Consider the following 17,263-nt stretch of genomic DNA (forward strand, 5'->3'; position numbering starts at 1 on the left):
AAATTATTTTGCTATCTAGCGGCCTCATCATGACCCCATGATATATGCAGTTGTTTTAGATAGTAAAATGAACATGGACTTTTGACAAATTGATTTTTCTGAATAACAGTAAGTTTCGTGGCAATCCATCTCATTATCAATAATTCCTTAACTTTACTTAATATTAAGAATTAGAAATCTAATTATTATTCTTGTACATCATTTCGACACATTGTTTTAGTTAAAAAAACATTTTTAAAATGTATATATGTTTGTTTTCAACAAAATGGATCTATCTTCACAAATTGTGGGTATCAATGAATCAATTGAGAGCATAATGAAAGCAAAAAAAACACATTTATATTAAGGTTTCTTAGTACAGCTCCTAAGAACACAGTTTTAGAATTTCATTGCAATGGACATCCTATCCCTCCACCAAAATCACCCATTTCCGGGTCCGGATCCTCTCCAGTGAAATTCATTGCTGAAAAAATTGACAGACTTTGTGGCAGCTGGAAACATTTTGTGGCGGTCCAAACACAAATGTCCATTGGAGAAAACTTGAGAGGATTTCACTGGAGAGGATCTCAGCCCCCCATTTCCTACTTCCATATTCGAGTGAGCCTAAACCGATTCTTGTTGTCTTAGAATTATAATCAATGATAGGTTTTGTGTCATTATATTGTCATTGTTAAAATGTTAAAACAAAAAATGTTCCTCCCCATTTAAATTGAAACATGCAATTAAACTCCAGATAATCCTAGACTGTGCGTATGTTACCCCTTACTTAAAAGTTTGTCAACTATAAATCTCAACATCCTCATTTATACGTGCAAATTGTTCGTCCCCGTGAACTTTTTTAACATATAACGTGAGGTATACGAAAGTATAGTATGCAAGAATTGAATATGTGAGTTGATATAAATAAATGTTCTAACAATTAAAAAAAGTTGTCACACAAATAGTTTAATATACCATTAATCCAAAATATAATGAGAATGTAGAAAAAAACTCTGATTACAAATAAATTAACCGAGCTATTATTGGTAGAGATTAAATTGCAAATAAAACATTTGTTCCAATGATTTGAAATCAATTGACCTTGTAGTCAAGATCCTAATGGACTCCCCATGGCTTCCTTTCTTCTCCATGGACCTCAATGAAGGATTTCAGCTTCTGTTTGTGCCAATTTTTCATTGATCACTTCACCAATATACGTGAATGATGCTACCAGCCCCACTAACTGCTGCTCAAAAGTCAAAATCAATAACAAAAACTCAGATCATAAGTACCATAACATTTCATATACTTATAATTAAAAAAATCTCTCATTAGATTAAAGCTTAAAATACATAGCAGATTCCATCACTATCAACAATATGAAACAACATTTGATACCAATTCATTTCCAAGTAATCAATATTAAGATCTGTCAAAGTGCTATTACGAGAAACCAAAGTAAGAGATCAAACCATAATTTTGTAACCCTTTTGAGATTCTTATTCAAATACGCCCTTAGTTGTGATATGAACTATTTCCTAGATGAGCCTCACAAAAATGGATCAAATTACATGCCCTTGAATTTATTCTTCTTCTACCACTGCAGATTACTTTGCCATCTAGCAGCCTCATCATGACCTCATGATATATGCAGCTGTTTGAGCTAGTAAACTGAACATGGACTTCTAGCAAATTGATTTTTCTGAATTACAGTAAGTTTCGTGACAATCCATCTCATGATCAATTATTCCTTAACTTAACTTGATATTAAGAATTAAAAGTCTAAATACTGTTCTTGTACATCATTTCCACACATTGTTCTAGTAAAAGAAACCTATTTAAAATGTCTATATGTTTGTTTTCAAATAATAAATGGATCTTTCTTCACATTGTGGGTAGTAATGAATGAATGAATTGAAAGCATAACGAAAGCCACAACCATAATTAAGGTTTTTTAGAACAGCTTCCAACAACTCAGTTTTAGAATTTCATTGCAGAGGATCTCCTATCCCTCCACCAAAATCACAATAGGCATAAAATCACCCATTTTCCTACTTTCATTTTCGAGTGAGCCTAATCCTATTCTTGTCATCTTAGAATTGTAATCAATGATAGGTTTTGTGTCATTATATTGCCATGGTTGTTACCTATATGAAACTATTAGTCTTTCCATCTTTGAAAAGGAGTTCACTACATCCAGCATAGTAAGGCTCCACAAAGTTAGAATCCAAACCAAAACAGCAACTATTAGAGTCTTTGTGGTTAGGATTGTTAGTCCAAAGTTGCCTCTAAAAGCCATTAAAAAACTCCCTACTGCATGGATGAATCTCCAGATATTTAACGACTAGAACTATAACTCCACAAACATTACAACTATAATAGAAGGCATATTAAAAGGGAAATAAATGTGTTTCTAACAAATTGAAAGTGAAAGTTGAGGAGCTTACTTACAAATCGAAGCTCTTGTGGAGATTTCAGTCGCTAACATCAGGGAGTGAAAGCATTGACTCTGTATATATGGGCACTGATGCATCTAGTAAACCACAATGGTTCGGATACTCTAGTTGTTCTTCTTGTTCTACTCCTTCATCACTATACTTTTTCACTTTTGTTCCAGAATCTAAAACAATATCACCACCTTTTGTAGAGCATATTGGGAAGTGAAAGCTCCCCGTAGATAGAACAGTCTTGGTCCAAGATGTCTGTACTTTGTATTTCTTCATAACCCATATTTCACATGTACCATCTCTCTGCATAATTGATAGACTTAAAAATCTTCCATGCACCCACAAATTAAACCAAGGGAAAAGAAGACCATGAGGCATGGGTATCTCTAAGAGTCTCTTTTCCATTAAATCAAAGGCAATAATAAACATGGTCGTAACACCATCGACCCAGTTACTAACCGCCCAGTGAATAGCCTCGTTAAAGAGCAACCCAGTACAAGTGTCAATAGTGGTCAAGGGAGGCAAATCAACACCCTCAGTATATTTCCACATATTAGCTCTCAATGAGAAAAACTGCACATCTGGTAAATGAGTAGGTTGGTTACCGTCCGCCACGGGCACTCGAACCACCAAGTAGTCATCTGTCGAGGAATCGTAACCAAATCCAAATAGATGATTAAAAACATTGGTGTCAACAACAGGAGATGATGGTATTGGTTTGTGGACATGTGTGGATGGATTCCACAGGTAGAGACTATCATTCCACGGGTGCTGATGACTAATATTAATAATCCAGGTGATTAGCAGAAAGCCTCTACACGAACCTTCAATCGAAATACGGTTGTCAGGCAAGGATAAATCATGATAATTAGACAAAAAGTGACAATTGATTGGTTGAGAAACACGATGAGATTGAAGCGGTCCCTCTAAGTCAATGGTTCGAATGGCATGAGAGTCAGCGAAAAGGAGTGAAGGAGCAGCACGTTGAAAATGTAATGATGCAAAGAGGGGATCGGATATGAGAGATCTCCATAACTTGCACACAGCCTTGAATCGTACAATAGACTTCACCGGTAACCTCAAAAGGATTTCAATTATCAAATCTCGATCCATGTCAATATGCAGTGTTTGAATCTGAATCTGAATTGAATTGAATTCACAAAGTGAGATTGATAGATAGATACAGTAGCAATAGCAATTGTTGTTTGGGTTTAGGGTTTACAAATTACAATTGTGATCGATCAAATGACTTACCTCGATGGTAGACACAGATAAGGCGTCGACGGAAGCAGCACAGCACGTTTACTCAATTGTGATTCGCCTCCTTTTTCTTTTTCTCTATGAGGAATTTTAGGGCCTTAGATTTTGGGCTTGTGAGAAATTGGAGGAGTTTTCCTTCATTCAAAGGCTTGTGGCTTGGTATGTTGGCGGCAATGACCATTTTGGGTGCAAGTGCTGCAAAACAAGAATACTCTTGTTTACTTAGGGAAGGGCTGGATTTTGTTTTCAATACTTTGACTAATACTCTCCATCCTACATTAATAATATACTTAGATGCCCAACCGTGCATACAATTCAACAAACTTTCAACAATTACCCACTCCAATAGTTTTGTTTAACTCTCAACACCCTACCCCACCACTCACCACTCACCCTACCCCACCATTTTTTTATTTCAAATTTTTATTTAATTTTATATTTTTGTTTTTATAATTACATAAAATTACAATTATCGATTTAAATTAAATTAAAACAATAAACACTTAACAATTTGTTTTTTTTTTGGGATTGTTGGGATCCATTTCAATACAAATGCTAATAGATAGATAAATAAGATGGTGAGAGAGATAATAAGAGAGTGAAAAAACTTGGTTTTTTTTCTGTGTCCAAATCAAACGAACCAAGTCTCTATTTATAGAGAGAAAAAAATCATGAATTTTGGTATAATTTTTTTTTCAGAAAATATTTTTTTTTATGAAATAATTGAGTTCAAAAAATAAGGAAAAACGAAATCCGGACGGACCAACCAGAAGCAGCCACGTGGCAGGGGCTGAAAATTTTTCTCTCTCTCCCCTGCAGACACGCCTTGTCTGGGCACATGTTTAATTTTTTCAACAAAATCACCCTCTCTCTCCCCTTTCAACCAATTTCAACAAACCACTAAACCTGTTCAACACAATTAAACACATTTCAACAAAGGATTCAACCATCCATTGTGGATGGTCTTATCACAATAATCATATAGTATCATTTACTTTTAGTTGAAGGTATATGATATTTAATAACTTTTAAGGCTAGCTTGTGGATTAATTTTTTTTTTGGGTTAATTTCCCTTATTCATTGGATTAAATTCTGCTAAATTAGGATGATATTATAATTTCTTTTTAAACAAATCTCTCAAGTCCGTGTACTACTAGATTCCTTCTTCTGGATCCCTTTTTCTCTACAAATGAAAGAAAGTTCAACATAATCAAAATAACGACAAGAACTAAAGCAATCCTGAACTATAATAGCCAAGTACGAATCTCACTCCCGCTTCTTCCACGCTTGATAAAGCTGTAGTGAATCTGTCTCGAACTAGACTCGCCTGAAACCCAATTGGAAAGCCAAAATCATCGCCCACCTTAGAGCTAATGCCTCTGCCATAGTTGCTGTCATGGCCACTGTGGGATAGGAAGTAGGAGCTGCAAGGATTTCACCATCTTTATCACGAGCAACCAGGCCAAAGCTATAGCTAATTTGTCCCCACTCAACGCCGCGTCTGTGTGCACCTTGACGATACCAGCTGCTGGACGGAGCCCTATAGCCGCTGGGCGCTGAGAATGAGCTGCTACTACATGAAATGAGGCTTAATTACACTTTTAGTGTCCACAAATGGTCTCGACTTGAGAATGGTCCATAAACTTACAAATTATATTTTTCAACTAATGTGCTATTTCATTTAATGAGATTGAATATGAACAGATCCATCTTAATTCTTAATGTAGCAGTTTGAATTTTGTGATTGCTAGTAGTAGTACCAACGGGCCAATTCCTCTTGAAACACTATGGTTTCTGCCATAGACACTACAAAATTAAACACGCTCCACAATTTTGGACCATGGATAATACAAACTGGCTAGTTCTAATAATAATATACAAGCTGTTAGGGGAAAATGAACTATTAATTAATTGACTTGTAGGGATAAGTCACGTTGAATCGGATATCTGAGCCGCCATTGGAGCAATGCAGAATCCTTCATAACTTGTGAAAAATATGAAGATTTACTTCTCCCTACTTCTTTACAAAGAACTTCACTCAAGTGGATGATGAAAAATGGCATCCAGGTTGTTCTTTGCAGTCCATTTCTGAGGATAGGAGGAATAAGATGATTCAATATGAATATGCCAAACCATAACACTAGAGCAGTTGTTCATTAAGCCTTCCATTTGACTTTCATCTTCAACAGCCTGCTCAATCAATGTGCTAACCTGCATATTGAAAAACAAATTCACAATTTATCAAAACTTCATTTCAGGTTGGATGGTTCTTTATGTGCGCGCCATTATCCTTTTTCTTGTTGTATTAAAAAAAAAAAAAACAAGAGAGATGGAGTGCCATAACGTGAGGTCATATATAAGGATGAAGATCCTCTCTCGCCAGTGTCCCTTTCCTTGTCACACCAATAAAATTGTGACATGTAGGCATGAATATGACAATTATAACCTTAAATGCGTGGTTTAAAATGATATGCAAGGAAGGACCCCAAGTGGGGACAAGGATTTCAATCCCATATAGAACAATGTTGAACCGCGCATTATTTCTGAAATTAATACTAGCAAAGACTAAGATGTACTAAGTTACTAACCCACAAACTTTCCTCGACTGAGTCAAGCTGCCTAATAGGTTCAAGAGTGGGACGGTGCCACTTCTTTGGATCCTAGAGTATCGTACTATTGAAGGCAAAACCTGACATTTCAGCATGGAATCTTTTAGAATTTTCATCTGATTCATTTTCGTGCCATCCAATTACTTGACTTCCATTACAAATTGGCCCTTGCAAGACAATGGTACTTTTATCTCCTTCCTATCTTGCTACAGTCCACGTTCCGAATCGCCTGCAAATCAATGAGGATATCTTCCAACTGATGAGATGAAAAAAACCATAACAAAAGCAAAAATATTGTAGGAATGAAATGCTTAAACATTCAGCATAGAACTTTAAACATGGTTGATAATTAAAACTTGATTGCTAAGGGTTATCCTATAATAGAAGGAAAAAAAATTCCATTCTGACTTCATTTCACAATATGCAGAAGCAATGTCTATGGGTAATATTTATCTTAGAAATTGACTGAAGATTAAAATATGACACTAAATCAATCGACAACACTAATAATGTTACAGTTAACATTGGGTTCAACTGTCAATGGAAGCACCAAACCAAAGTGGATCGAGATCTTCTATCTCTAAATGGTGTCTCATTTCCTATCTCAACTAATAAAATTATGTCATGTCAATTAAAAAAAACATAGATATACCTTACACATGAGTGATTTTTAACTGACATGCACAATCTCATGAGAATGAGAAACTATTTGGGGACAGAGAATCTTGATCAAACCAAATCATCAAATAAGAACAAAAGAGAAAATGCAAGAAAGTTAAAGAACAGAAGCAAATGGAGAGAAAAGGTCAATTTTCTGGGTGTCTTCTCATAACCAAAATTAAAAAATTTATGTTTGAGGCTCATCTCCATGAAACATGGATAGCCCTACACATGTCAACATCTAAAATAATAGAATACTCTCGAAATAGGAAATATAACCAACAAGCATAAACTCAGCAATGACTCTATCGGGCTTAGCACTTGTAGATAAAATTGGCCCAGTAACTAAGCTTCTACCAGTACATATACAAATATATTTGACTAAAATTTGCATCAGAGTGGTTATAGTGAAAGAAAAGGAGAAAGAGGCGCAGCAAACAAAATTAATATCCTGGAAACTAAAATTACCGTGTTTCTCTCATTTGTTGAAAGAGCTCCACTGAGTAGACATTATCATCATCTGCAAAGTAGACAATTCCATTCAGGTGATGAGTTTCAATGTGAGCTATTGCAACATTTTTTTGAAGAATGCTCAAGAAAGCGTCTTAAACTTTGTATATTGGATGAGGCGGGCAAACAACAGACCAGTACTGTAAATGTAATGTTTAAGGAAGTTTTTAGAAATGTTTGAAGTATATAACATAATTTCATTTATTTATTCAATTTTTCTCTTCATATATTATTATTACACGGTTGACTTATATATGATTAACTTATTTATAATTAAAAAATTATATATATATGAAAACTAATTTATTTATTAAAAAAATTTAATATAAAATTCCGTGCAACGCACGGGTTATTGCACTAGTTAAAATAATTACTATTAGGATAAATCTATTAGAATCCAAGAGACATAACTTAGCTCAAAAGTTAGCATAAAAAAAGTTGTTCTACCATTTATAAGGACTATCTTCATCATCTCTTAGTTAATGTGAAACTTATATGAGAATCAATACAAAGCAAGAAAAGAATTAGTTACTCCTCATACATACCTTGTCATCTATGAACTTGGACCAAAAACGAGCCAAGGCTCTTTGGTAAGGTTCAGAAGGCAAAATGGGATTGCTTTCCATGTCTAATCAATGTACTCAGCAATCACAAGGGACTCTGCTATGGGCTTCTCATTGTGAACAAACACACGAACCTTCTTGTGAACTGGGTTACTTTTCAAGAGCAGATCACTTTTATGGAACTTTTATTGCTCAAGTTTTCTTCAAGATATTTGTATTCAACTCCCTTCAACCTTAGAGCAATGTGCACCCTGCACACAAATGGGCTTCCCACAAAAACCAGAAGCTTCACCTCTTCCATTTGTGCAGATAGCTAGACAGTACCACTGCCATTGTGCATTATAAATTGATTCGTGCAAGTAGATATTAAAAAATTACATAGCTATTACATTTACATATGGAGTCATGGAGACGAGGAGGATCTATAAAAGATGAAGATGCTTTCTCCCTATCAAGAAGATGCCGAATACATGAATGCCGGAAAATATAATGTAAGAGATTACATAAGCAATGGGCATGTAATGTATAAAAAGATTTAATTCAAATTATCATTCATAATAATATAATATGCCTATGAAATTCAGGGTTAGAAGAAATGGTTAAGGGTACACTCCACTAAAATAAAATTGAAGAAAGAAAGTGTGAAGTTAAGGGGAAAAAAAAGTAAATTATGCTCTCATCATCAAGCATTAGTCTCCGATCCTTTTCGATTATTTCAAAACCTACACTCTTCTTCATAAAATTTTGTTTGCAAATTGGATTGTGGAGAAAGAAAGGAAAAAAGAGGCTTAGTTATAAGATAAAACTCCCCCTTGTTTGAGAATTTTTTAAAGGGAAAAGGGTTTGGAGGAATTAGAGTTTTTTGTGAAATTCTAAATTTCCAAACAAGGTGAGGGCTTACCTTCATGCCTCCTATCTTCCCCTCTCATTCCCTTCTCCTCAAAGTTTTATCATTCTCTCCCTCAAAAACCCTCAAACTAAGTCTAAGAGGAGCTTTAACTACACTCCTCTCACATTTGATCTCAAAACTTACACTCTCTTCCCTTAAAAGATTAGTAGATATAATAGTACTTTTAGTATATTTTGATATTCTTATGGGTATCTTTTTCTCATTTTATAATTTTATCATTAGTAATATATAAATTTAAATTTTAACCCTACACTCTCCTCTTTTTTTTTTGGGATCACGTTTCTTCAATGTTAATCTTAATTTTTTATTAATTTGTTTAATCAAAGTGGTAGATACAGTTGTTTAACATTTTGTATTTTGAGCAAGCAGTGGGGGTTCAAATATCAAGTATTATGAATGGAAAAAATTTATTAGTCAGTCTCATACTGCTTAATGTGCTAATTGTGAGGAGATTAGTCTCACAACTATCGGTTATAGATGAATGATGTTATGTTCATTATTAATTATTAGATAAAATAATATTTGGAAATGTTAATGAGGAAAAAGATGAATTTCAAAATTCCAAAAAATGTAGAAAAATAAAATATAACATCTTCTGCTTTATGAGAGAGAAATAAAGTCAACGAAGGAAAAGCATGAGAGGATGCCACCTATAGGAGTTACTATTTTTTTGTTTCGAAAATAGTTTATAGTATTATAAGATAAGATAATGTACCAAAAAGATATGATAAGATAATATTTAAAAAAGTAAAAAAAAATAAAATTAAAGTATAGGAGAGCTGGGGACATATGAGTTGGGTAGGTGAAGGTTCAGAGGTCGATTCCTAGCGGATGCAATTTATCTTTCTGATGTACCAAAAAAAGTTAAATAAAAATTCTTCAGAATAAGAACTAGAAGCGGAAGGGTACCTAAATCCCTTGTTTGTAAATGATTGCAACATAAAATGGATGGATGGTCTTCCAGATTTTTAATGTATGAAGTTACTTGATGTTCTCTAGAAGGGGGAAAGAGAGCGGGAAAGAGAGACTTTTTCATGACAATGAAATTTGGGCACCATGGCCTTATTTATAGACTTAAGTTGTGATAGTTTCAAGTTGACCCCTCAACAAATTAAAATATCACTTATGCCTCTGCACAAAAAATTTCATGACAATTATACCCTTTAGTCCTTAAAACCTTTATTCGAAATAGATCACTTTAAATAGATCACTCTATAAATAATGGCTACACATTTTAATAATTACATGTGTGACCCTATATGTTGAATTTTATTCCAACAACGCTCTCATCAAACTTTAGTGTCTCTTTTCTCAATCATTTCAAAACCTACACTTTTCTTTCATAAAATTTTGTTTGCAAATTGGATTTTAGAGAGATGAAATGGAAGAAAGAGGAGAAATTAAATTCTCCCTTGTTTGAGAATTTTAAAAATAGGGAAAAAGGTTTGGAGGAACTTTTTAAAACTTTCCAACATATTCATTTAGTTATTTTGTGTAGTTTCTTCAAAGGCTTAAATAACCTTTTGGTTCTTGAAATTGTAAAAGGAATCAAATATGGTCCCTGTAAAATTTTTGCATCAAATTGGGTCCCTAAAATTGTTTTTTTAATCTAATTAAGTTCTTTGGCTCAATTTTGACCGGTCAACGGTCTAGTGGCAAGCCTAGTCAGCCAAGGATAGCCACGTGGACTTTTTCACATCAATTTTAGTCCCTTGAAATATATTTTAATCAATTTTAGTCCTCATTTTTCCACATTCATCTTCTTCCTCTTCCACCTTCTTCCTCTTCTACCTTCTTCCTCTTCCTCCGTAACTCAAGTCCCATAAATTCAAAAGGAAGAACAAGGTGAATATGATGAACATACAATTTTTTTAGGGTTTTGAATTTCTGGGTTTAAGGATATGAGTTATGGAGAAGATGATGAAGGTGGAAGAGGAAGGGGGAAGAACATTGACTAAAATTGATTAAAGGGGTGAAGTTCACAACAAGTAGTTGAACAAGTGACTTTGGGGATGTGCGATTCACGTTTTGGGGTTCAGGTCGCAACAAAACTTTGAGGCATGGTGGTGCCATGGGGTTTCACATTCTGGGATGGTTTTCGTCGTGTTAAAGGGAGCAAAGGTTTGGTGGTGACCGTTTGTGGTGAGAAATGCGATTTGGAGATAGATGAGATGTGGACTTAACAGGCAGAGTGAATGGTTTTTTTTTAATTTAATTCAGTAAAATTATTTTCATAAATTGATGTATGATAGTGTATATGCATTTAATTTATTTAAATTTTAACTAATTAGTAATTATTTTTTATTAGTGACGAATTTGTTTTCGTCACTAAATTTTGCCTTTATAAAAAATGGGATGGAGTGTAGATTTTAAAAAACAATGGGGTGGAGTGTCATTCTTGCAAACCTTAAGGGGGGTGAGTGTATTTTACTCTTTTAATAATTACATGTGTGACCCTATATGTTGAATTTTATTCCAACAATCAAACTTTAGTGTCTCTTTTTTCGATCATTTCAAAACCTACACTCTTGTTTCATAAAATTTTGTTTGCAAATTGGATTTTAGAGAGATGAAATGGAAGAAAGAGGAGAAATTAAATTCTCCCTTGTTTGAGAATTTTAAAAATAGGGAAAAAGGTTTGGAGGAACTTTTTAAAACTTTCCAACATATTCATTTAGTTATTTTGTGTAGTTTCTTCAAATTAGAGATTTTTATGAAATTTTAAATTTTCAAACAAGGTGTGACCGTGTGAGCGCTTACTTCATGCCCCAAATTTCCGGTACCTCTCTCTCTCTCTGCCATCTCCAATTCCAGACCCCTCGGCGCGCTCCTTTCAGATCACAATGACGATTCAGATTCAGATTCAGATTCAGGTACAAACCATCCTAAACCACAACAATTTCATGTATGTTTTCTTATATATGTTGCCTCTGCCTGTGTTGTTTTGTTGTTGTTGTTGGTTTAGTTGAGAAAGATTTTGCTTCACCGAATAAGAAATTCAAACTTGACGACCACGACAAAGATTCACGAGACAACACTCACCAAGTTCCAGTTCCAATGTCTTGTGAGGTACACACATAGTACAAACTAACCCTAAATCAGATCACAACGTCATTATTTTTGCCAAATAATTAAACCTAACTTGAATTAAACTAATTAATTTCATGATTGTTTTCTTATCTTAATTGTTTGTTGTTCTAGTTGCCCAGAATGATTTAGGAGACAACAGTTTGAAACCCTATGTGCTTCTCTTTTCTGAAGAAGAAGCAAGAAAACCTTTTCAAGGCATTTTTGGACTAGACTTTAGGGGCTTGTAGGATAGATAGTGTGTGTGGAGATTGTAGGAAAGGTTGTGGTTGAGATTTTGGAGCCTTTTGTAGAAATATGTATGATGGCGAATTTTTTAAGTTTGGAGAGGTAGTCTCTCAAAACTGTGATTGAGGATTTTTTAAAGAATAAAGTTAAGATTCATGTAAATTAAACTAAAAAGAAACAGAAAATTACAGGTTAATAAAAATGTGTATTAAAATGTTAGCGTCAGTTTCAGTTTTGTTTGGGACAGAAAAGATATGTATGCGCCCTTTAGTCATGATAATAACTTTTCAATTGTCACCTATTTGGCGAATTGGAAAACAATGATAAGAAATTGTTTGATTTAATTTTGAATGTGAATTTTATTGTCTTATAGCATTGTCATTACTCTGCAAACACCTTGTGCAGGTATTAGAATCCTCTTGGCTGTGTAAAAGAACTCTTGTAATATTGATGTGTTGATTGATGCAATGAATCACACCCTCTGTTGCTAGATGTTTTGCTGCTGCAGTTTTGCTTATAAGTGCTATCCCGTGTGGACATAATGCCCATAACTTTTTCTCCTGAGGCCTTTTTTGCAAACCATTAATCCACTTTTATCTTTTGTTACCATTCATTGCAGATATGCAGACTTAGAGCACAAAATGTTGCACTCAGCAAGCTTTACCAAATATTGAGCAATTGAGTCTTCTTGGTAACTTTGCTCCATCTTGTTCACACAATTGGATGAAATTTATTTATGCAAAATATTATATCGTTCGAAGAATTCCATTCATTTGCAAATCAATGTATCTTATTTCATGATTTGTTATGCCCCTATTGATGAAATTGTTGAGAGGTGTCTTAAGAGCAACAGAAGACTGGTATCAAGTGAAAGAACTTATTATATTGTGAGAGATGAGAGACCATTAACTATAATTACGAACAATTAAGATTAAAACCTATAAGTTTCTATGATGAAACTGTTTTCAGGTTTCTTGTCCTCCTTTGATATGCTTATTGATTTTGACTTCAAAAGAGTTCCAAACATTCTAAAGACACACACACCCCGCCAGGATTATTCATTCTGGCATATAGATCTTACTTGATTCTTTGTTAATTCTCAGAGCATTCAAGCTGATCAATCTTGTTGGCCATGAACTGGAGAGAGGACTCAATGTAAGACTTCAAATCTTGAAAACTCCACCCTTCCATTGGATCACTGACAAACCCCCATTCAATCTTGCACCCTGCTAGTTTAGCATCATCCCCGTTGACCGGGACTACTTTCAGTGTGGCCACATAAGACTTAAATCCGATGTTGTTGTCGACAATTTCATAGGACAAACAACGTTGAACGGGATCAATTGTCAGCAGCTTCTCTTTAGCCCACTTGATGGTTGTCTCATCAGCAGCATCATCCCCTTTTATGGTGGAAGCACAGTAGCGGATGAGACCAGGTTGGCCTTGAATCCCCTCAACTTGGTAACTAGTATCAATGGGGAAGCACTTGTGCAGGTTGCAGAAATCCTCTAAAAAGGGCCACACTGCTTCTGCGCCTGTGCCTGGAAGCTCAACAATGGCTTTGCCTTCCCATTTCAGCTTAGATTCCTCTGCCATGGCTCTCTGATATTGTAGCTATTTACTCAAGGGGACTATGGAGATCCTCAGAGACTTGAGTCTTGAGATTTGTGATCAAGCAATTATTGTATTGTAGGCAAGCACCACTAAGTAGGAGTGTTATTACGCAAACTCTTGCAACAACGAACATGATAAAACGAATGATACTATAGCTGCCTAGTTGGTGTGATTGATTCCCAGTTCGTACCTTATAAAATTGAGGCAATGCCAGTCTTCCATCTAAACCAAGAATGTGTGTAGGAAAGTTTTCAAGCAACTTAAATGCTTATTTGACTAACTTCAAATTTACTTGACCAAATTATAATTGTTTAAAATTTATTTGGTAAGAGTTTTATGTTAGTTTAAAGCTTATTTGACCGACTTAAAGTTTATTTGACCAATTTATAAACTTTTTAAAAGTGCGTTAATTATGTTAATCAGTGCTTTTCACATAAATTTATTGAAATAAAAACATTACTCCCTCCGTTCCAAAACTATTGTAGTTTTAACTTTTTTATTTTGTTCCAAAACCATTGTTTTTTTACATATCCAAAGCACTTTATCTCATTCTCTTCTATTCATGCCCTCATTTAATATTACATCACCCAAGTATCACCTCTTAATTCCACCAATCACAATTTTCACCAATTAGTTGACCAATGATTTTCATTCTCTCTCTTTCATATAACTCATATTAAATAAGGGTGTTTCAGTCAAATTATAACATCAATTAATGATTTCTTAATCTTTGTGCATAACCCTTAAACTACAATCGTTTTGGAACGGAGGGAGTATGATAATTAGACGCTTATGATACTCGTATTATAGGCACTTAGACCGGTATTCCAATGAATTGACAATTTGGATTGATTACCGCATAATTCTCACGATTCTATGTATTTGACAATTTGAATTAGTTTATTGCAATATTCTCACGATTCTCTCAAGCATGATTTAGACCCTTGATTTTTGTAATCAATAACTAAGATTAATCTAAATAAAAAACAAATTATTAAATTAAATTATCTAAATTCTGATTTCAAGGGGTTGTGAACTTATCCTAAATATACTAGTGTAATAAAGATATTTATGTATTGGAATTAGAATCGCTTTTTTTTTTACAAACGATTCTATAAAAAAAAATTCGGTTAATGGAGGTGGTGAAAATTTCTTGAAATAAAGGAGGCGGAGGTGAAAAAGAATCCAACCATTAACATTCATTTGATTGCATAATTGAAGTGATGAAATTCAATAAATGATGTATTGGGAAGTAAGAAAATGAATGATTGAAACTCTTGAATTATGTTGGTGATTTTAGTATCATCAATGGATTTTAGTAGTAATGTGATTTATTATAGGTCGATGCGATTATGCGTTAAGCTCAGAAACGAGTTAGGGTAGTGCAGAGTGCACGCTTGTTGAGTCAACGCATAGTTGACTGCGATTAGATTGCGGGGTTCCAAGGGGCGGAGCCCCTGGCTGGGGTCGCGCTGAAACAAACTCCTTTATAAGGAGTCATTTGGCCTCAGTTTTGAATACAGAAAACAGAAACCATAATTTCTCTCTACATTCCTGATCTGTTCTCTATTGCCAGAAGCAGATTGTTCTTCAAGAATTATCCTAACAAGGATTTCGTGAACCCAGACAAGATTAGGGTCGAAATACTTTGTTCGGAAAGTGTACGAACACGATTCTTCGAAGTTTTTCCAGGATTATCATACCCAAATTTCTAACAAATGGTGAATGCCATGTTATCTTACTCTGGTTTTGGGGAGAAGCCATGTTAACGACTTGATATTTGTTAAATAGGGTTCCTAATAAAAGGAACAAGACTACCCCATATGAACTTTGGTATAAGAAACAACCCAATTTAACATTTCTACGTGTTTGGGGTTGCAGGGCCGTGGTTAGACTCCCGGACCCTAAAAGGAAAACTTTGGGTGAAAAGGGTGTAGCTTGCATCTTTGTTGGATATGCTGAGCATTCCAAGGCTTATAGGTTTTATGTTATAGAACCTAATGACTCGATTTCTATTAACACGATTATAGAATCGAGAGATGCCATATTTGATGAGAATTGTTTCTCTTCTACGCCTAGAGCAAAGTACTCTATACCAAATTCGGATGAATATCTAAAGGATGATCATTCAAATGATGTACCAAGTGAGACATTCGAACCTTGTAAAAGCAAAAGAGCTAGAAAACCTAAATCTTATGGGTCTGATTTTCAATTATATCTAGTTGAAGGATCAAAGGATCAGATTGATAATCAATATTATTATTGCTATAGTATAGAGGAGGATCCAAGAACGTATGATGAAGCTGTGAAATCTCGAGATTCTGCTTTTTGGAAAGAAGCAATTGATGAAGAGATTGGTTCTATCATGGAAAATAATACTTGGGTATTATCTGATTTACCACCAGGTTGCAAACCATTGGGTTGCAAATGGATCTTCAAAAGGAAGATGAAAGTCGATGGTACAATTGATAAGTTTAAAGCTAGATTGGTTATCCAAGGCTTTAGACAAAAGGAAGGGATTGATTACTTTGATACCTATGCTCCAGTTGCTCGTATCACCACTATTAGATTGTTGATTGCTTTAGCGGCTATTCACAATCTAGTGATTCATCAAATGGATGTCAAAACTGCATTCCTGAATGGTGATTTGGAAGAAGAAGTGTATATGAAGCAACCTGAAGGATTTGTAATGCCTGGTAATGAGCATAAGGTGTGTAAGCTAGTTAAGTCGTTGTATGGGCTAAAACAAGCTACGAAGCAGTGGCATCAAAAGTTTGATGAGGTTGTTTTGTCTAGTGGTTTCATTCTAAACCAAGCTGACAAATGTGTATATAGGAAATTTGATGCATCTGGTAAAGGAGCTATCATTTGTCTATATGTTGATGACATGTTGATCTTTGGCACCGACCAAAATCAAGTTGATAAGACGAAGAATTTTTTGTCATCAAAGTTCTCCATGAAGGATATGGGAGAAGCGGACGTTATTCTTGGTATTAAGATTAAACGGGAGAATAAGGGGATTGTAATTACGCAATCTCATTACATTGAGAAAATACTCAAGAAGTTTAATCATGAAAGTTGTTCTCCGGTTAGTACTCCCATGGATCCGGGAGAAAAGCTTATGTCAAATACAGGTAAACCTGTGGATCAGCTCGAATATTCAAGAGCTATAGGCTCTTTGATGTATGCTATGATTAGCACTAGATCGGATATTGCTTATGCGATTGGAAAGTTGAGCAGATTTACTAGTAATCCTAGTAGACATCATTGACATGCGATAACTAGGGTATTAAAGTACTTGAAGGGTACTATGAATTATGGATTGTCATATGTGGGATTTCCTTCGGTGTTAGAGGGTTATTCGGATGCTAGTTGGATAAATAATGTTGAGGATTC

At 34.7% G+C, this 17,263-nt stretch overlaps 2 protein-coding genes across 4 annotated transcripts; both read right to left on the reverse strand.

Annotated features, from left to right (window-relative positions):
* Positions 1 to 874: 874 nt before the first annotated feature.
* On the reverse strand, positions 875 to 3,701 carry LOC130727614 (F-box/kelch-repeat protein At3g23880-like). Of its 3 annotated transcripts, none has more exons than XM_057578803.1 (3): positions 3,681 to 3,701; positions 2,431 to 3,566; positions 875 to 1,228 (listed from the first exon to the last, which is right to left on the reverse strand). In XM_057578803.1, exon 2 carries the CDS (start codon positions 3,537 to 3,539, stop codon positions 2,454 to 2,456), a length of 1,086 nt encoding a protein of 361 aa, XP_057434786.1. In that variant the 5' UTR covers positions 3,540 to 3,566; positions 3,681 to 3,701; the 3' UTR covers positions 875 to 1,228; positions 2,431 to 2,453. The 3 variants fall into 3 exon arrangements, with proteins under 3 accessions (XP_057434786.1, XP_057434784.1, XP_057434785.1); XM_057578801.1 differs by having other exon boundaries at positions 876 to 1,225; XM_057578802.1 differs by lacking the exon at positions 875 to 1,228 and having other exon boundaries at positions 2,427 to 3,566.
* A 9,428-nt stretch (positions 3,702 to 13,129) lies between these two features.
* On the reverse strand, positions 13,130 to 14,125 carry LOC130727622 (lachrymatory-factor synthase-like). The gene has a single exon (XM_057578816.1). It carries the CDS (start codon positions 13,847 to 13,849, stop codon positions 13,346 to 13,348), a length of 504 nt encoding a protein of 167 aa, XP_057434799.1. The 5' UTR covers positions 13,850 to 14,125; the 3' UTR covers positions 13,130 to 13,345.
* Between the last annotated feature and the right edge of the window lie 3,138 nt (positions 14,126 to 17,263).

The sequence above is a fragment of the Lotus japonicus genome, chromosome 1, assembly GCF_012489685.1.
Source record: "Lotus japonicus ecotype B-129 chromosome 1, LjGifu_v1.2".
Classification (NCBI taxonomy): Eukaryota; Viridiplantae; Streptophyta; class Magnoliopsida; order Fabales; family Fabaceae; genus Lotus; species Lotus japonicus.